The sequence below is a fragment of the Maniola jurtina genome, chromosome 18 (genome assembly GCF_905333055.1).
Source record: "Maniola jurtina chromosome 18, ilManJurt1.1, whole genome shotgun sequence".
In the NCBI taxonomy this organism is placed as follows: Eukaryota; Metazoa; Arthropoda; class Insecta; order Lepidoptera; family Nymphalidae; genus Maniola; species Maniola jurtina.
Genome location: NC_060046.1, coordinates 2,391,567 through 2,412,678, shown reverse-complemented (window position 1 = coordinate 2,412,678; position 21,112 = coordinate 2,391,567). Strand labels below are relative to the sequence as shown.

The 21,112-nt window shown below is 37.2% G+C and overlaps 2 protein-coding genes across 2 annotated transcripts; one reads left to right on the top strand and one right to left on the bottom strand.

The window, feature by feature from the left end:
- On the bottom strand, nt 1-2,802 carry LOC123874335. Its single transcript, XM_045919611.1, has 4 exons — nt 2,659-2,802; nt 1,581-1,741; nt 1,109-1,213; nt 1-115 (listed from the first exon to the last, which is right to left on the bottom strand). Exons 1-4 carry the CDS (start codon nt 2,800-2,802, stop codon nt 1-3), a joined length of 525 nt encoding a protein of 174 aa, XP_045775567.1.
- A 2,415-nt stretch (nt 2,803-5,217) lies between these two features.
- LOC123874610 lies at nt 5,218-17,859 on the top strand. The gene is made up of 10 exons (XM_045920100.1): nt 5,218-5,359; nt 6,020-6,224; nt 7,713-7,910; nt 9,054-9,164; nt 10,690-10,796; nt 12,061-12,288; nt 15,177-15,387; nt 15,917-16,132; nt 16,630-16,734; nt 17,724-17,859. The coding sequence occupies exons 1-10, from the start codon at nt 5,218-5,220 to the stop codon at nt 17,857-17,859; spliced, it is 1,659 nt and encodes a 552-aa protein (XP_045776056.1).
- The last annotated feature ends 3,253 nt before the right edge of the window (nt 17,860-21,112 follow it).

Genomic DNA, 21,112 nt, shown 5'->3' with positions numbered 1-21,112 from the left:
CTAAAGATCGGTGTATGGGGAAACATCCAGCATGGAGAAAGGGCATCTGTTGATTGATAACTGGCAGTCTTCCGATGTGTATTTGTGCCATTTGTCCGTTGCCGATGAATGATTTCTGTAATAAGAAAGAATAGGAACATAAGTAGGTAGGGCGTTAGGTGAGCTTACTCGTTATATTATTTGTAGGATTAGTACCATCCGCTGCTTCGCTTTCAAGGGAACTTCGAAAATTTTAGCCCCATTCCTTTTCTACATTAGAAAGGCAACCTCTGTGCAAAGTTTTTAATAGACACATTGGTTTGGGCTGGTAGTTGATGAGTCTTATCTATAAAATTAACGTACGCCACTAAAATTCACCCTTACATTTGAAACACGGGTTCAGTTTAGGAAGAAAAAATTGCAGCAAAGGCTTTAGAATTCACGCGGATTAAGCAAATATCAAATTTTGGCAAAACCATTTAAGTAGCACATGTTCCAATTTTGAAAAAAAAGAAAAAAAAATTGCCTAAACCCAGAATTGATGCGAGCAAAATTGATAGCAAAAAAAAGTTAACCAGCCATGTTTTGAGCTAACTCATCGCTATCAAACAATCTAAGTACGATCTAAGTATCGGCAAAGCCGTCTAAGTAGCGCTCAGGTATGTTGCCGAGGAGAAGCCAATTAGGGATATTGTGGATCTAGATAGTACACCCTACACGTGTTGCCTTAATAACGTGGCATGTTATTGCTAAAGCACCGAACACACACAAGCCGGAGTGAGAAGTTTATAAGTGACTTATGGATGATACCCCCTCTCAATGGTTAACCATGTACATTGATTATGTCAGTGAGTTCAAAGAAATCTGTATGATGCAACATGCAGCATGCGACATGCACCGCCCGCCCTCCCACTGATAAACATGCAGGAAAAGACAGCCACCAAGCAAGCCACACGCACCACCACCACGCAGCATCACACAAATCCCAACACCACTCGACGCACGTTTCGCCCCGACACCGGAGCATCCTCAGGAGATGTAGACTTTACAATGCCTAATTGCAAAGGCTTTGTAAAATTCGTAATCGATTAATTCAATTTGGACAGAAAAAATAATAAAATCTACCTACCTGAATATTATTTTCAGAATTTTGAAGTATATGGATTGTGGTTGACTTATTTCCTCAATTTCACAAATAGCTCGGCGAATGCATTGGAAGCCATCTAGAGCGTTTCTGTAAAAAAAAATGTTACATAAAAATATGTCTGAAGCCGAAGATTAGCGAGGAAGGAGTTGAGCTAATAAAAACTAGAAACGAGTTGGTGAGCAAGGAGAAGCGAGTGTGAAATTGGGATGTTTTGTTGCTGAGCTGTGAGTGTCCCCGCGGAGACTTTCTGAAAATCTAAATTCAAGAAAAATTATGAATAAATCCATACTTCCATACTCCATACTAATAAATGCGAAAGTGTGTCTGCCTGTCCGTCTGCTACGACCCAACAGTTTAACCGATTCTGACGAAATTTGGTACAGAGTTAGTTTATATCCCGTGGACGGACATAGGCTACTTTTTGTCCCGGAAAATCGAAGAGTTGTAGGTATACCTGTTCAACAATATCTCCAAATTGTTATAAGCAGCTCTTCGACTCAGGTGTTTGTGTGGACGGAAGGAGTCAGGCGGCTCGTCCCAGTTCATTCGGAAACCCAGAGCCTGAGCGAAGATCTGGGTGAACGGCACCATGTTTGCTTTGAAGTTTAACCGCACCTGCAATAGTTATTTGGGTTACAAGGGTCCAAAGTGATAAATATTTTGTTCCTCCGGGGCGTTATTTTGAATTCAGAGCAAAGCGAAGGATTTTAATGATCAAATAGTTATTAGTAGGTAAGTCTGACCGCATTTTGGATGCGTCTTCGTACGAATTGGACTCGTGCGAATACATACGAACACCCACTGTAATATGTAGGTTGCTTACACGTTGAATATGAACATGGTGATGCGAAATTGTGTAGGTTAGATTCAGAAATATCAATTAAACAATAGCATGTAAGATTTCGATATAATTACTGTTTAGTCCATAAAGAGTCGATCATAAGCCTGCACCGAATAAAGACGTCTACTACAACGCCGTCCTCCATCATTTATCCCAACCAACAAGTTTAATATTTCACCACGAACAATCCCGACTTTCCAAGTAGGTACTATGGAGGCATATCGCACACACGTAGCATTAGGGAAAATACTAAGAAAAACAATTAAGTAAGTAAGTAATTTAACAAACTAAACTATCATCATTATCATAATCATCATCGCCGCTGGCCCACTACTGAACACGGGTCTCCTATCAGAATAAAAAAGGTTTGGACATAGTCTATCACGCTGGCAGAGTGCGGATTGGCAAACTCACACATCTTTAGGAATATTATGAAGAACTCTGAGGCATGCACGTTTCTTTACGATGTTTTCCTTCACCGTTAAAGTGATATTTAATTGCTTCAAACGCACATATTATATTATAACGCCAAAAAATCACAAGTGCGTTCCCGGGACCGAACACCAGACTCCCCGAATAGAAAATCGACATCTTAACCACTAGGCTATAGGTGCTTTTTTATAGGTAAGTATCTAGGTAGATTTAAATCTTAGGACTGAAATTATGCACAAAAAATCTCTTATATACTCACGAAAAATCTCGAAATGTTTTGGAAACTTAAATATCTTCTTGGTCTACTCAACTTTTGTGTTTGATTAGCCTCACCAAAGTCAATAAAAATAAAAACAATAAAACAAACATAACAAACTATAATCACTTCAAAAGTCCTATTCATTGCGATAAAACTAAAAAAAAGCTAAACTGAATTTTGTCTGAGGTTTTCAATAGAACCTCCACCTTTGCTAATTTCGTTAAAATAATTAGTATTAACTACTTTTTGCTCAATTAATGATAAGTATCTAATTAATTACAGATTATTATTATCTTAAAACACTTGAAAACTAATTTTAACCAAATACTAGAGGTATTTTTAACTAAAAATACTTTAAAAAACTTTTTAAACTATGTTTTTTACATTCTAACACGGTTGTATGACTGAATTGATCTACAAACTTTTGAACTACTGGCACTGTAAGGAATTGGAACCATTACAAAATAAGTAGGTAGGTATTTGTTTGATCTGAATTAGTACCTTTTCTAGAAATAAGTGAGTTTAAGTGCGTCTGTTTATAAAAAAAAACTTTTTTGATTCATCTCATGAGATGAACAGATTAACAGCTCGTTCACACAGGCTGCGTTAGCGTGGTGTGCGTAGATGTAGCGCGTACCATTGCATTGACCTTTACGTCTACGTGAACGTTCACGTAGACGTAAAGGTGCCCACGCACTTGAACTGAACTGCGCGTCGCGGCAGCGCCCCGCACGATATTCTCTCCAGCCGCGACGCGCGGCAGTGACGCGCTACGCGGTACGCGTCCATTAGATACATTAATAGTTTTAGATGATGTTAGATGCATTCAGTCTCATCCAATGATAAGCGTAGTAAATTGAAAGCAAAACCGCGTAGGCAGGTAGTATAGAGACCACTGAAATACGGTACAGACGACATAGTTTTATATTTGCCTTGTGGTTATGATCATTTTGTGATTATGTACCGTTACCGCATGGTTACCTCCGTCCTATTAGATTTAAGCCTCCTTAAGGGTGCCTTTCCACTAAAGCGAAGAGGATCGGGGAAGTGTACAGCAGACCAATCAAGTTATGTTGCAAGATTTTAAGAAGATGGCAGGCAAAAGCTTGTATTTAGCAAATTAGCAACGTTGACCTAGATCTTACTTTACCTGGTAATTTACTTAATTGCTCGATTTAACATTTTGCCCTGGCTATTAAATTTTACCACCTAATTATTAAAGTCTATTACAAGAGTTATGGTTCTGATGGGTCGCCGCACCGGTTCTAACACCAGACACCAGACACTATGGAAAAATTCTTGATGAATATCTATTTGATTGGTTTTATAAATCGACCTCAGTAAGGTAAACCATACTTTCCATACTCGATGTATGCGAAAGTGTGTCTGTCTGTTTGTCTATCGGCTAGGTTTTTACGGCCTATCCCTTGAATCAATTTTGCTGAAACAGAAATAGCGTGCATCCCCGGGAAGGACATAGACTACGTTTAGTCCCGGAAAATCAAAGGGTTCCCACGGGATTCTTAAAAAATCCACGCGAGCATCTTTTAGTTATCTAATATTATTATTAGTTGTAAAAGTCGTCGGTTAATATTATTATGGCCGAATAACCCGTACCACACTAAAAATACTAGACTGATTTTGAGAAACTTTTATAGCAAAGGCGCAGGCAAAAACAACCTTTTTTATATTTGTTTTGGTATATTTTTAAGAGGATGACGAAATGGTGCTTGAAGTCGGTAAAAATGCTGAGTAAATAAAGTAGGCTTATTTATTTTTAAATTAATAGGTTTGTTATGCTTAACCTTAATTTTAAGTATCATGTCATGTTGGATATACAGGCTGATATCAATGTAGTCGCTATTTATGGTCTATTTTTTAATTATTACTAGGTTATGCTGACGATATTCCAACGGGACTATAATTATTATTATGCGAACGAAGTCACGTGGATATAGGTTTTTAATCCCGCGGGAACTCTTTGATTTTCTGGGATAAAAAGTAGGTTAAGTGTTAAGCTAGGGTATAAGCTATCTCCATTTCCAGCCAAATCCGTGCAGTAGTTTTTGCGTGTCAAGAGTCACAAACACACACACACAGATACAAACACATACAAACCTTAGCCTTTATAATCTATGTAGAGCTTGTCTATGTTGAAATGATGCGCCCCACTACATAATTTTGTTGACTTAGATGTAATTGCGGTGGCGGATCATTTAAAAATAGATCAGCTCTACCAATTACCAATTACAATCTGAGTATCTTTAACAGATCTTAGGCCACATCATCACTTTCCATCAGGTGTGATTATGGTCAAGCGCGTGCCTATAATGAAAAAAAAATGATACTTAAATATTAAAAAATCATCACCATGTATAAACGTTGTAACGGCTCAGATATTTGACTATCGTGATTAACATTTCATGTTCTCTGCATGTTTGGGGATAAGCCAATATGCTTAGTAGTGTCCCAAATCCCTGAAAAGTAAGACTTAGAAAAATACTGTGATTTTTAAAATCTTTTTTGTATTAACACACTATTTATGTTTTCGTTACAATAATGAGTTATTTAGTTTATTTGAAATTCTGGTGTGTTACACTTTTATTGTGTCAAACGGCGTTAGCTAATTCTAATGGCACCACAATTTTATCTCGAAGGAAGAGATTCATTATTTTTGCGGAAGGAAGTTCTTTTCAATTAGGTAAGTCTTGGGATTAATATTCGTCGAGGCCACTGAATTATTTAGAAAGGCGGGGACAGCGTAGTGATTGAGACGTTGTTGGCCTTTTATTCATGGTCCTGGGTTCAATGCCAATGTAAGTTACTTGTAAGTTAAGAGTTAAGTAAAGATATGCTTTAAAGATAAAGAAAAACATCGAGAGGAAATATACATGCCTAAGAGTTCTCTAAAATGTTCTCAATGGAGTGTGAAGTCCGCCAATCAGAATTTGGCCAGCGTGGTAGACTAATGCCATACCGCTCTCTTTTTAACCCCCGACCCAAAAACTTATAACACCCCTCGTGTTATAAGTTTGACGTGTGTATAATGTATATGTGTATCTGTGTATCTGTCTGTGGCATCGTAGCTCCTAAACGAATGAACCGATTTCAATTTAGGTTTTTTTTGTTTGCAAGGTGGCTTGATCGAGTGTTCTTAGCTATAATCGAAGAAAATCGGTTCAGCGCTTAAAAGTTATCAGCTCTTTTCTAGTTTTCTGATAGAGGTTTTTGTGTCGGTGTTTTTAAATTTTGAGTTATTGAGATGAGACCCGTGTTTAGTAGTGACCCAGTGACAGTTTGATAATGACGTGGAATCACTCAATATAAGTTTTTTCATATAGACTTTTATTTTATTCTACAGTTTTCTGCACGACCTATCCAGCTGTGATTACAATAGGAGATATAATTGTGTGGGGCAACACAGCCGCCTTGGCCTTCGAGCTACCACAAGACCCATATTCCCCCTTCAACCACCTAGCCGATCCTCTTCACAGAAGAATGGATACTAAAACGATCTATTTCACAGATTATAATGGGAAAATTATACACAAAGAACCTTATAAGAGGTACCTACTTAATTTATTTTTAGTTATTTTATTATTAAATTTTTAAAATTGACATAAATCTACGAACAATTAATACAATTAGAATAAAGTATCTGCCTGCGATTTAGTAAAAGAGAAATGCTTTGTGTTTTGTTGTTTTTATAATTTTTTGTCTGCTTGTCTGGGCTAATTTTTGAAACCGCTGAAGTGGTTTGAAAGGTAGAGTACTACACAAGAAGAGATCTCTAGGTCACAAAATTTTGAGAAAACATCCACTTTTTGTTTTGTACTGTTGTTGTTGCCACTTGTCTGAAAGTTTGTAAGTTTGTACAAATGTACATTAGGTGGCATGCGAATCGTATGTAATGCATGCCAAGTATCACATAAACTACATATAAATAACAAAAGTTAATTAACAGGAAAATAAAATGCATAAAAGCGGTTTTATTACTAGACACAGGTGCAAGTATAGATTTACAAGTGAGCATTTGTAGAATGAAGCGTCTTTTAGCGTTGTGTGATCTGATTCAGATTTCTATACAAGCCAAGCAGCATACAAAATAAATCTTTGCAGTAGGTAGAAGTAGGTACGCTTGAATTTGCTACAATAGGCTTAGTAAAGTTCCTACATCTCGATAACGTTTATACATTTCGTGTGTCGAATTATAACGTCAGATAAATGAACTTGATATTTTATTATGTTCGAATTCATCCATAATATTCTATCTACATCCAAAGCTCACAAAGGGAAACTTTGAAAATAATCGCAAAATACGGTATCAAAACGAAGATCTTCTGATACATTATATTATTATAGTGTTAAAAATATTATACACTTAATAAGTATGATGAATTTTATTACATCACTATTGAAAATGATTTTTACTCTTTCAACAGTCAATAATGACTTCATTTTGATGAGTGTAATAAATAAGTGAACGTGTCAATTTGTTATTTATGTCCACTTAAAACTAAAGCCAAACGTGGTTGGTTGTAAACGTGGTTTCCAAACACGGTCTTAGAAGCCCATAACGAACTCAGTCAGGTATACTTATATCATCGCTATTTCACAAAATAATTTACCTAAAACTATAAGGTTTAAAAGTTTATAAAGTTTAAAGTTTTGTTTCGAGCAAGTAAAAGCTTTTACTAGGAGTACAAGATTTAAAAAAATCGTCGGTGTATTCCAGGAAGTTTATAGTAAATCTGGCGTTTGCGAAGCGTAGTGTGGACGGATATGTACTTCACGAATACAAAATAGATAGAAAAGAGATATGCACGCTTTGAAACACACGCGTGAGTTTTTGTAGCGTTGGTATATACGATTAGATACGATAGACGATATCGAACGACTGATATATTATATAGATGATTTTGAACCTTAAAACTATCAATTTAATATTCTAATGTTAAAATTATTCGACACACGAAATTTCTCAACGTTTTCGATTATACGAACTCGCACTAGGAGTATAGGATTTAAAGATAAAAATCGTCGGTGTATTCCAGGAAGTTTATAGTAAATCCGGCGTTTGCGAAGCGTAGCGTGGATGGATATGTACCCCACGAATACAAAATAGATAGAAGAGAAATGCACGCCCCGAAACACACGCGCGAGTTTTTGAAAGGGGACCTTTTGGAAAACGTGGAGTTTCATCGACGCGGTCGAGCGACGCTGTATCGACACATAGAGGGACTTCTACAAGGGTTGGTTTTTGGACGTTTACCAAACTTTTATTATAGTCCTTACTTACTTATTGCTTTTTGACGTGACAACGTCTTATAATTCGATAGAGTCGGCTTCACGCACGAAAAAACGTGACTCATGCGGCGTTACCTCGCTCTGAGGCGTTCCATGTAAGGCTTGAAGTGCAAGCGAGAGCGCGGAACGAGCGACAAAGAAGCACAATCGGCCTTTGTTGTCACGTTCAACTATCGTCAGTAAAACAGACAACCAATTTTTTTGGAGTTCCGCACTCGAAGCCTCCGCTGTCTGTCCGTCTGTCTGTCTGTGAGTGGGCTGTAGCTGTAGTAGACTAGCGGACGGATTTCAACTCTCTACTTAAATATAATCAGTTGCTTGTTACCAAATTCAGAAATTCAAAAAAAAAAAACTTTTTACCCATAAGCATCATGTCTTCTATACTTACTATAATAAATAAAATTGGAGTGTCTGTCTGTAATTTCGAAATAACTACCTCATATTAAGCTCATATGGTTATTTGAACGATACCAACACTGAATCACACGTTTTTAAAATTTTTGTCTGTCTGTCTGTCTGTCTGTCTGTCTGTCTGTCTGTTTGAAAAGGCTAATCTTCGGAACGGCTGGACTGATTTTGACGGGGTTTTCACAGACAAGTAGAGGATTGATCAGGGAGTAACATAGGCTACTTTTTTAACCGACTTTCAAAAAGGGAGTTGTGTTTTTCTTCCTATATACACCGAAATCTCCGAGATTTCTGAACCGATTTGCGTAATTTTTTTTTTAATCGATAGAGGAACTTTGTGACAACTTTCCCACGGGATTTCAGACCCTAAATCCACGCGGGCGAAGCTGCGGGCATCAGCTAGTGTACAATAAACATAAATAATTAAATTATATTTATATTGCAACATCTCTATCAACATCAATGTAAACAAAGAATTTTTTAAGGCATTTTTAAAAACTAAATGCGCACGAGCGAAATGTTGATAGTCTTACTGTTTTTTCAAATGATTATTAAAATAGAAAGTGTTACTATAAAATATTTTATTTTAAGCTAAGTATACAAAGTCTCCGATAACCATGTCGAAGGGTTGAAAGCAAAACATAAATTTAAAAAAATGTATTTTTAAAAATATGTTTCAGTCTTGGTGCCGATGGAAGAACGTGCCTATTAAAAATGCTATGCGAAATGGGGCAGTCCCATAATAATGCTCAGGGTGCATTCCTTGAAGAAATTTTGAGAGCCGTATTCACGTAAGTTATACCTTTACCTGCGACACGTGATATAGCCTAGTGGTTAAGACGTCCGCCTCCTATTCGAGAGGTCGGGAGTTTGATCCCGGGCACGCACCTCTTGGTATAACTCTTCGGAGTTATGTGCGTTTTAAGCAATTATTAATTAATAATCACCCGCTTTCAGAAAAACATCATGAGGAAACCTGTATTCTTAAGAGTTCTTTATAATATTCTTAAAGGTGTGTGAAATCTGCTAATCTACACGTCTTGGCCCTTCGCAATAGCAATAAAGGCAAAAGTGTACGGTCTGTCTGTCTGTCTATTTGTATATTTGGCTGCTAGGCACAGAGATAGCTGGCAGCCAGAGAGTGGCTAAAAGCTACATATTATCCCTCAAAACCCTATGATTTTTAATAAACCTAAACCCACGTGTACGAAGTCGCAGGCAAAGCTAATATTTAATATTTTTTACCCATATTTCTTTAGTGAAGTAAATTGTAAATTAACATGGAGTGTATGCAAACATAATCAAAACCGACAGTTGCAGCTCGGAACAGGGGATGAATATCTAAGCGCTGGGTAATTTATTCGCCCACTCCAGGTTAATTCGCTTAACAGTTAACCCACGGGTTCGTTTAAATATTTAACCTACATTGGTAGGTTTCGCTTAAATGAATAACTCTGGAACACCAAATTAAGCGGAACGTTTTCGTATTATTCTGAAATAGATACATTGCACCGGTTAAGAGTGAAGTACAGTAGTTACAGTAGTTACAGTAGTTACAGTAGTTACTGTAGTTACAGTAGTTACAGTAATTACAGTAGTTACAGTAGCTCGCGACAGGTCGACATGGCGTTGAAGATGGTGATTAATTGATGATGATGACAACTAAATTACGGATTAATTACTAATATAATAATATGGTGGTCCAGTGGGAGGCTTCGGCCGTGGCTAGTTACCGCCCTACCGGAAAAACTGTGCCGCCAAGTGATTTAGCGTTCCGGTACGATGCCGTATAGAAACCAAAGAGATATGGGATTGATAAAAAATGGCATACCTTTTACAGGTTAGTCCGCTTCCATCTTAAACTACATTATCACTTACCACCAGGTGAGATTGCAGTCAAGGCCTAACTTGTATCTGAATAAAAAAAATGACAGCTGAAATTACCTCAACAGTACAACTACAACACTATCTTGAAGACTTAATCAAGGGCTAGATGTACCTCTATTGTATTACTCGAGCCGTCTAGTCAGTATTTGCATCCAATTTGTGCCAGCCATCCTTCGCAGATCTTCGTTCTTACTACGTTTATCAATTTGAATGTAATATAGGATAAAGGAGGACGTTCTCCATTCAATTTAATAAATTATAAAGTATAGGTAAAATGAGACCGTTAATAAGTAAATATAATCGTTTTGCAGCAGTACATCAATGAAACTTTGTATATAATATTTTTATCTTAGGACTAGAAATGTGTCTAAAAATTTAAAAAAATGGGTTGAGATGATGACAATCTTCTAACAAACCATTTGTTCTCAGGTTACCAAAATCTTCTAAACCAGATGACGTCGATAAAGAGTACGACACAGCACATTCAGCTCAGGGTTCCTGCGAAAAACTGTATCCCTGTAATGGGGAACCCGACAGTAAATTATAAGCAAAAGAATATTGCACTACCTCTTGTGAAAAAGTCTGCAACCACCTCTTGTCAAGATGCACGGCCAGTGTGTCAAGCTGAGTGAAAAATTTCACTGGTATTATTTTCTCCCAGCCAAATGCGACAGATATGTAATTAGCAAACTTTGGCCAAAACAGAATAAAGTCATTTGGATAACTTAAAATAAATCCCAAATGAATATTTTAAAATTTAGGAGTAAAAATCGGATCTGGATATAATGTGCACTCAGATCCGATTTTTGACCGAGAGTAGAATAGAAATATGAAAATACGCGCCAAGTCAGCGTAAAATCAGACATTGCTCTTCACCGTCTAAAAACGGTTATTGTCCGATATTGATCTCAGAGAAAAGTCGGTTGTCTGCATTAGCCGACAGATATTTTTTACCCTGAATATAAGAACTGATCTGTAACACTGCGCTTAAACCATCTGTAGGTATAATGTTATCTTTGACTAACACATGTATTTTTAAGTATTACATCAAAAAGTTGTGACAGTATTTGTAGGTATTCATTATTTCACCTATACCTACCTGTAAAATACTTGTTTCTACTATTTAGAGAGAGCAGAATAAGATACTTTGACTGAAAGAATAACAATAAAGGTATTATCATTAAATTGACATAATATTCTTACAAGTTTTTTTTTTACAAGCTTTGCTGAAAACTAGTATCAAAAAAACTTGTTTGACAATGTAAACATGTCTAAGATTACAAAATGTGTACAAAGAAGTTACTATATATATTATTTATGAATAATTTTAATAAAGATATAAAATTATGAAAAGATGTTTTATTGACTTTGTTAATTTTAAGTTAGATGAAATAAAGATTCAATTTATATTTTAAGTACCTTTTAGTCCAAAAAAAGACCAATGCTTTTAAAACAGAACAGTTTCTTTTTTTAGAACGCGATATTCAAAACCTAATGTTGGCAACACTTTGGATTCACCGCGCGTCCTTAATTCGTTCATCACGCTCTTTTGTCGAGCGTTATCTTGATTACCTTTTTTGTCTTTTTCCTAACCATTTCCGTCGGCAAAATAACTGTTAAACAAGGTGTCACAAAACATGTTAATTGTTCCTTCATTTATACATATTTGCGTCTCCAACAATGTGTGTTAAACGGAGGAGTTCATTTTAAGTTTATTTAGTCATGTGGCAACTCTGTTCGAATTTCGAACTGCAAGTTTTTTTTTCAATCGACGTTTGTTTAACCTCTTTTGTCAATGATTTATTTTTATAAACATGGTGTTGAAGGTAGTTCTTAAAACATGTTGCGTTTTATTTTTGTGTGGTTTAGTGACACTTTTGTGGAGTAAAAGTAGTAGGAATCTGAACAGTATTGAAGTGTTCAATGAAACTTGTTCAACGAACGGTTCAGTGAACGAGTCACGTAGACGGACGCTGTCTAGGAGAAAACGTTTCTTAGTGTTCCCGGAAGGGAGTTCTTTACAATTAGGTACGTAAGAGTACTTCCTTGGAACTGTCTTAGACTTCTGAATACGGTAGACGTGAAACAATCAATCACATAAATTCATTACGATTCTTGTTGGATTTGTCTTCCAACTGTTGTTGACACTTTCATCACTTATACGGGTGTTCTTCTGTTGGAACCAGAGTAGGTATATAACTTGTGTAAATAGCTCTAGATTTTTAACAGCCTAATTGCTCTTGCGTAGAGATTAGGCTGTTAAAGATAAAAATATAATAAGGATTCAATTCCACCAATGTTCTGCACAGCATTGCTTGAAGCCACTGATGTAGGAGAAATCTACATATATTGCGTTGAAGCCTTGTTATTTTTTTTTAACTGGTTTTACGGCTCTAGATTCTAGCATTTTGGAGACTAATCTTGTCACACTTTTTCATAATATAAAGTGTATGAGTGCAATCACCTTCTGTCACGTCACGATGCACAGCTATCACCTTTAGTCTGTGCATACTTCTAAGGTGCAACGCACACCAGAGTCGAGTGGAGCCGAGGCGCGGGTTCTTTTCTTGAGGACATCTCAAAATAAGATTTATTAACGTGCCGCGCTGCCGCCATTATGCCAAAGTAGGCATAATGGCGGAAGCGCGGCCCGTTCATGTAATGTACCCACATGGGTATCGCACGTCCTTCGAGTATCCTCCGCATATATTGTTTTCAGTATACCAATTTCAACCACATAAAGTACATAAAGGTACAGTGCCCGGCAAATAACTAGAGCATTAAAGCATTGGCTGGCGAATGGCGAGTGCACGCGATTCGTTGATACGTCGATCGCTTCCCGGATTCGCCAACTTTCTGCCACTACGCTGCTTCAGGTTCAAGTTGTTTGCCGGATACTATAAGTTTGCCATAAATATTAACTAGCCTACGCTCCACTCTGTCTGTGTGCGATGCTCCTAAGTAATTTCGTGTAGGATGTTATTTGTTCAGACAATACGCACCTGTTACGAGTTCGGGAAAACGGTACCTCATTCTCGTTTCACTTTACACTAATTTTCCGTTTCTACGAAATGTTTGTTTTGTATATATAGATATAATGGTGCGTTTACTCGCTTAGTAAACAGGAGAGCTCGGGTTTGATTCCCAGTTATATTCGATTTTTTATGATGACAATAACTATGTAGTATACTAATATTGACCACTAAAGTTATTTACACATAGTACTAATATTGACCACTAAAGTTATTAGGATATAGCATGGGTACGGAACCCTACCTCATATGTGTTTGGACACCCACTTGACCAATTTTTTGGATGTATTTACTTTGGTCACAATAATACGAACTCGCCCCAACTGCATGAGGTTCTAATGCTACATCGTACCTACCAAACTATCTCTATCTTACAAAAACGACAGTGTGTTTGTTTGTTGGTTTAGTCGTTTGTTAGTTTGTCCTTCAATCACGCCGCACGGGAGCAACGGATTAAACTGTTTTTTTAGACCTGGAGAGCGGCATAGGCTACTTTTTATCCCTGAAAATCAAAGATTTTAGACCGCTTTTTGTAAATCTTAAATAGATTGGCCCAAAAAGAATTGAGCCTTGAACTTTTTTTTACTAGAAAGCTGGCGATCACCTACTCTTTCGTTTGGTGAAAATATAATCTGGCGCTGCCGTTCCAATAAAAAATAAAATAATTTATTCTGTTTATTCCATATCCCGTGAGAATTTTGAAAAATCCGGCCTAATTCCTTGTCTTCGTTATAAAGAAAACATTTGTGCAAAATTTAGCTTTTTTGGTCAAAATTAAGTCCATTGATGAGTCAGTCAGTCAGTGAGTCAGGATTTTTTTTTACTGTAAAAGATCAGATTTTTATTGCTTTCACAATGCAATAGGTATCTATTTATAGGCCAGTTACGAACCACTTCACGTCGGAAAAGGTAAACGTTAAAAGGGTGTATAGGAATAAAGGAATAAGAATTGATTCAATTCAAGTCTATAGTCCTACATAAAGGACTCTATGCTGTCCCGTTTGTATTGAGTTAGGGAACTTCCACTTTGCGATAACTCGGTTGTCTGCGTTTCTTTTATTCTTTAAATAAAATTATACCATTTTAATTATAATAATCATCATTATGTCATGAATATAATCATTATAATATAATATTACTAGCTGATGCCCGCGACTTCGTTCGCGTGGATGTAGATTTTTTAAAAATCCCGTGGGAACTCTTTGATTTTCCGGGATAAAAAGTAGCCTATGTGCTAATCCAGGGTATAATCTATCTCCATCTAAATTTCAGACCAATCCATCCCGTATTTTTTGCCTGAAGGAGTAACAAACATACATACACACAAACTTTCACCTTTATACTATTAGTGTGAAGTGTGAAGTGTGATTATAATCATCATGTCCTCTCAAAATGGGAAGGATTTAAGAAGGGTTTGAACATATAGTCCACCACGCTGGCCTATTGCGAATGGAGAATTCACACAATATTTATAGTTTGGCAATCCGTTGGCCTAGAGGCCAGCGTGATACACTATGGCCTAAGGCCTATTCTGAGAGGAGATCTGTGCTCAGTAGTGGGCTGGGATGGGTTGCTCATGATAATCACACTAATATTATAAAGGCGAAAGTTTGTATGCGTGTGTGTGTGTGTGTGTGTGTGTGTGTGTGTGTGTGTGTGTGTGTGTGTGTGTGTGTGTATGTTTGTTACTCCTTCACGCAAAAACTACAGAACGGATTTGGCTGAAATTTGGAATGGAGATAGATAATATCCTGGATTAGCACATAGGCTACTTTTTATCCCGGAAAATTAAAGAGTTCCCACGGGATTTCAAAAAACCTAAATCCACGCGGGCGAAGTCGCGGGCATCGGCTAGTGCCCGTCTAATTTTTGCTAATTTTACAGTTTTCTGCGTCCAAACTGCTGCACTCATACCGATAGGTGACATCTTCCTCTACGGTAACACTGCAGCGTTAGCGTGGAATCTACCCACAGATCCTAAACTCCTTCTCATGTTGAAAGAGAATGAGAAGAGCGGGCAGAGAAGAGTGGACGAGAGCAATGTATACTATCTTGATGATAAGGGAAAACTGATCGCTAAAGTGCCTTATAAAAGGTAAATATTTATATTGTGTTTAATTTTCGTACCTACTTAAAAGATAGGTAGGAACTAGTATAAGTAAAGTCGCTGAAAGCGGCATATACAAGTACACTGCAAGAGGTCTGCCATACAAAATTTGGCAATTACTTTTTGTGCCGATTCAAAACGCCCCATCGAGCGTACCGAGGATTAAAATTGACACTGGAAAACCTGCATCAATTATTATTTCAATTGCAAGTGTTGTGATTGGCTGAAGTTATGGTACTTTAGACAATCAGAACTATTAAGTGAACGTTTTAGGACACTGGACATTGTGGGCCTGGGCATTATGGGACACTGGGCACTTAAGCAAACTAAACATTCTAGGAGTTTTGTCAGCCAGAGCCGATTTTAATAATGATTGATGCAGATTTCCACATATGGCAGATCTTCATGTTAACACTATATGTTGACAGATGTCATCACTAACAGTTAGTTCCAAGTGCGCTTACATGACGCTCATTGCTGCTATAAAATTAAGATGTTTCGTTTAATTTGTTTACAGACGCACAATAATCAACCCAGCTTTCGCCAAACGAAGTATTGATGAAAAAACTACTTTCAAAGAGAAATTAAAGATAAAGATAGATAGAATGAAGATGCACGAACGGCAATCGGGGCGAGAGTATTTGAAGAAGAATAACTTTGACCACGATAGCATAGAGTTTCATAGACACAGCAGAGTCGACTTGTACGAAAAATTAGTGCCGTTTATAACTGCGTAAGTAAACCATTTTACCTCTCATGCTCATTGATGATGAACAAACGGAAATATTATAAAATCCATGTACTAAGCAACTCTGTTAGTTAAAAGTTATCTATTTAATTAAGTTTAATAACATTAATAAACAAGAAATTTGAAATATATTCTTCCAAATATCTGATGTGCGCTATCTGTCAGTCACGTTATTGTTTTTAACCCCCGACCCAAAAAGAGGGGTGTTATAAGTTTGACGTGTGTATTTGTGTATCTGTCTGTGGCATCGTAGCTCCGAAACGAATGGACCGATTTTAATTTAGTTTTTTTTGTTTGAAAGGTGGCCTGATTGAGAGTGTTCTTAGTAACAATCGAAGAAAATCGGTTCAGCCGTTTGAAAGTTATCAGCTCTTTTCTAGTTTTCTTATAGAGGTTTTTGTGTCGAAGGTTTTTTTGAAGTTATTTATGTAGAGAAGAAGAGAATAATATATTTGTATTTACGGTACTAACACATGTTTCAGACTCGGGGCCGACGGTCGACAGTGCGTTCTTCGCAAACTATGCGAAGCGGCGAAGGCTGCGAGGCAAGGCACATTCTTGAAGGAGCTACTGCGAGTTGTCTTTACGTTAGTACACACTATGAACTGAATTTCAGACATGCCTTTGATGCTTGTTGGGATAAATTATATCTATACTAATAAATAAAATTGAAGTGTCTGTCTGTAATTTCGAAATAACTACCTCATACTAAGCGCATATGGTTATTTGAACTGTACCATAACTGAATCACACGTTTTTAAAACTTTTGTCAGTCTGTCTGTCTGTCCGTCTGTTTGAACGGGCAATCTTCTGAACCTATTTAGATGGGACTTTCATAGACAAGTAGAGAAAATTGTTCTATAAAAATTTGGATTCAAGCTTCTCAATCCTGATGTTGCAGGGGATCTGATTAATCCACGCGGGTGAAGTTGCGGGCATCACCTTCTTTTAGTAATAATATATGAGTGGGTTATCATTTTCTTTATTTTTTTTATTCCATCACGACTTCCCTGGTGCAGTGGTAAGTTCTGTGGTCTTATTAGTGGGAGGTCTCGGGTTCAATTCCTGGCAGGGGTTTGGAATTTCATAGTTTTTAAATGTCTGGTCTGGTAGGAGGTTCGGCCGTGGCTAGTTACCACCCTACCGGCAAAGCCGTACCGCCAAGCGTTTTAGCGTTTTGGTACGATGCGGTGTAGAAACCGATTACCGAAGGAGTATGGCTTTAATGAAAAATACCATACCTCTTCCAAGTTAACCTGTTTGCATCTTAGACTGCATCATCTGAGATTGCAGACCCATATTTATCTAAGTCTTTGCTAATTCAGAATCATCCTTGATTTTTTTTAAACAATACTACTATGTCTTGATAATTTGCCTGGTGAAGTGGTTTGTGCTGTAGTCTTATAAATGGAAGGTTCCGGTATCGATACGACACTAAGGAAATTTATGATCAAAGCCATAGTCAAAGCCATTTATTTTCAAAATCGATACCATTTTACACTCTTTGACTGTGATTTGTTAAATTTGTATGAAACATAGTCATGTAATAAATCTAATTGATGATTTAATTTCCCAGATTACCAAAAGGAAGAGAGTTTGAAGCAGACGAACACAGAGATTACGACAGAGCCCACTCGGTTGGAGACGACTGTGCCTCGCTGTACCCCGGGTGTGACCAGTTCGATGTTCCTGTACAGTTTAATCTGAACTAATAAACGTTATATTGGAAAACAAAATTTTGATTGCTCTCTTAAGAGGGCTCTCTCCGTCACTCGTTTCATACAATCGTAGTTCCAATTTCATTTGAATAGTAAGCAACCAAAGTCCATGAAATTTTGCAGACATATTCTAGAAACTAATATCTATGTCTGTGGTTTTCTAGATTTCTGTTAAAATATTCGGTTTCAAAGTTACGCGGTCTTAAAAATTTACATACAAATCTTTGAGCCCCTGTAATTTTAAAACTACATATTTTTAGAAAAATCTAAAACACCACAGACACAGATATTAGTTTCTAGAACATATCTGCAAAATTTCATGGACTTTGGTTGCTTAATATTCAAATGAAATTGGAACTACGATTGTATGAAGCGAGTGACGGAGAGAGCCCTGTTAAGGCTGATTTTACAGTGACGCAAGCTTACCGTCCGCGCGTGTAGTAGGCGCGCGGGTGGTAAGCGCGGTGGCCGAATTGCCGTCAGCGCGGGCCATCCGCGCGACTATGTAACGATCCAAGAGACGCAAAGCTCGTGGCCCGCGACGCTTACCAACCGCGCTGGCGAAAGCGTCACTGTAAAACCACACTTAGACAGTAGATTTGCGCACACATTCTTTTAAAAACTGTACAAGTGCGACTCAAACCCGCGCATCGAGGGTCCCGTACTCGGGTATTATTTCCGACATTTTGCACTAGAAATTAAAAACTATTATGCATAAAAAAAATCAATTTAAGAATGTGCAGGTAAAGTTCTTTCATATGATACCCCACTTGGTATAGTTATCTTACTTTAAAAATTGAAAATACTAATTTATTTGTTCATGGACACATTTTTTCTTTGTGATGTAACCACAAGTTCGCAGTTTTTGGATGTTTTCCTTCACTTGTGTTATAAGACCTACCTACCTGCCAAATTTCATGATACTAGATCAACGGGAAGTACCCTATAGGTTTTTTGACAAACACGACAGACGGATAGACGGACAGACGGACAGCAACAAAGTGATCATATAAGGGTTCAGTTTTTCCTTTAGATGTACAGAACCCTAAAAATTGAATCGTTCGTGTAAAATAATTAGAACTGTTACAGATTAGCTCTTTTTTTGCGCGTATAAGCCCGTATAAACACGAACCATGAATGATGCCAATTTCATATCAAAACACACGGGTAGTGCGTCCAGCAAAGATCTAATATTAAATTAAATTATTAGTAGGTACTACCCGAACACACCGGAACGAGTGCATACATGCGCGTTTAGTTTATTGAATCACGACATGGAGCACGCATGCCAAAACGAGCGATGAAAACAAAATACTCATTTTATCCATTTCATCCATTTTACATATATCTTTTAGTATAGATACGAGATTGAGCTTTCTTCTAGAATGCTTTATTTACAATAGGATGTAAGAAAAATAAATACAAGTGTAAATTAAAAATTTATAACACCCCCGACAAGTGAAGGTTACAGTAACTAGAAAAGAGCCGATAACTTTCAAACGGCTGAACCGATTTTCTTGGATTATAGCTAAGAACACTCTCGATCAAGCCACCTTTCAAACAAAAAAAACTAAATTAAAATCGGTTCATTAGTTTGGGCGCTACGGTGCCACAGACAGATACACAGACACACAGACACACAGATACACAGATACACAGATACACAGACACACAGACACACAGATACACATGTCAAACTTATAACACCCCTCTTTTTGGGTCGGGGGTTAAAAAATATGTTTTCTACTTTCCTTTTTATCAAGTACACTCGTGTACATACTGGATTACGCAGCGATAAACAGTTAAGTATAAAAATCTCATTACAAGATAATATAAATACTTACTATGCATAAAAACTTATTTTTAAACAAAGTTTATCCCACACTTAAACCACAGGACCTAAGTATATTATATAACTTATAATATTCATTTAATTTAGTAAGACTGGTATTGTATTATGAAAAACAGTAGGTTTGAAAAAGTTAATGGACATCCTAAGAGATTAATGGTTTGTAAAAAAGGATGAGTAAAAGATAAACGGCATTTTTCTTTCTGAAGCCTTAAAAATTAATGTACACGATAACGAGACGAGTTTGGATTATACACCATTTTTTATTTTTAAAGAAGGCGCAATGTTTTGCTCAATCGTGATAAGGGAACACGGTTTTGTATGTACCTAATTATTTATTCAAAGATTCTCTTAGTTGTTCTGGTGAAGTCAGTATCGACCAGCAGGGAGAAGTGGCGAATGCTCGTGAGGCGTATAACATCTGCCCCCAAAAACGGCACTTCATGATGACCACGACCGCTCTGCCAAGAGTGTTACGACAAAGAAGATGAACAGGAAAGGGAATCCTGCGTTTCGACTGCGGTAGAATGACAGCTACAATGTCACGATCGCAATGATCTCTGACGCTCGCTCACTACACTACAATGTATTGTTACAACAAGAATACCATAAATTCAGCCAATCACAACGATTGCGATTGTAATAATGATTGATGCAGTTTTCCCGGAATCGAGCAGCTGGAATAACTGTACATTCACTAATTGGCGATTCGAAAGCATTTGTCAAAGTTTATTTAAACTTATTCTAATGTAATATTGTGTTCTGTTGTATAATATTATATTTTTAGCTTAAACGCCACGAAGAAGAAGAATGAAAACTAATATCCACTAAGTAGTGGATGCCCGCGACTTCGTCCGCGTGGATTTAGATTCTTATAGATCCCGTGGAAACTATTTGATTTTCCGGGATAAAAAGTTGCCTATTTCAATTACAGGGACGCAAGCTACTTCGGTACCAAATTTCATACAAATCGGTTAAGTGGATGGGTCTTTAGGAATCCCGCGGGAACTCTTAAATTTTCCGGGATAAAAAGTAGCCTATATCCGTCCCCAGGATATAAGCTAACCCTGTACAAATATTTCGTCAAAATCGGTTACACTGTTGGGCCGTGAAAAGGTAGCAGTCAGACAGACAGACACACTTTCGCATTTATAATATTAGTATGGATATTAGTATAGATAAAACTGTTTTTCACGACTGTACTGAACTAGTATCGAAGGCCTTAATTGTGTGTAAACAAATTTGTCCCTATTCGAGCTGTTCTACAAATTTGATACTTCGAGCTGCCAATGAGTGAACGGGATCAGTTGGTATTTGTCTGAGCTTCGCTATTGTCTTTGGATAGCATAAAGGCGATAAATAAGTGAACACGATTCGAAGGTAATTTTTTCTTATTTG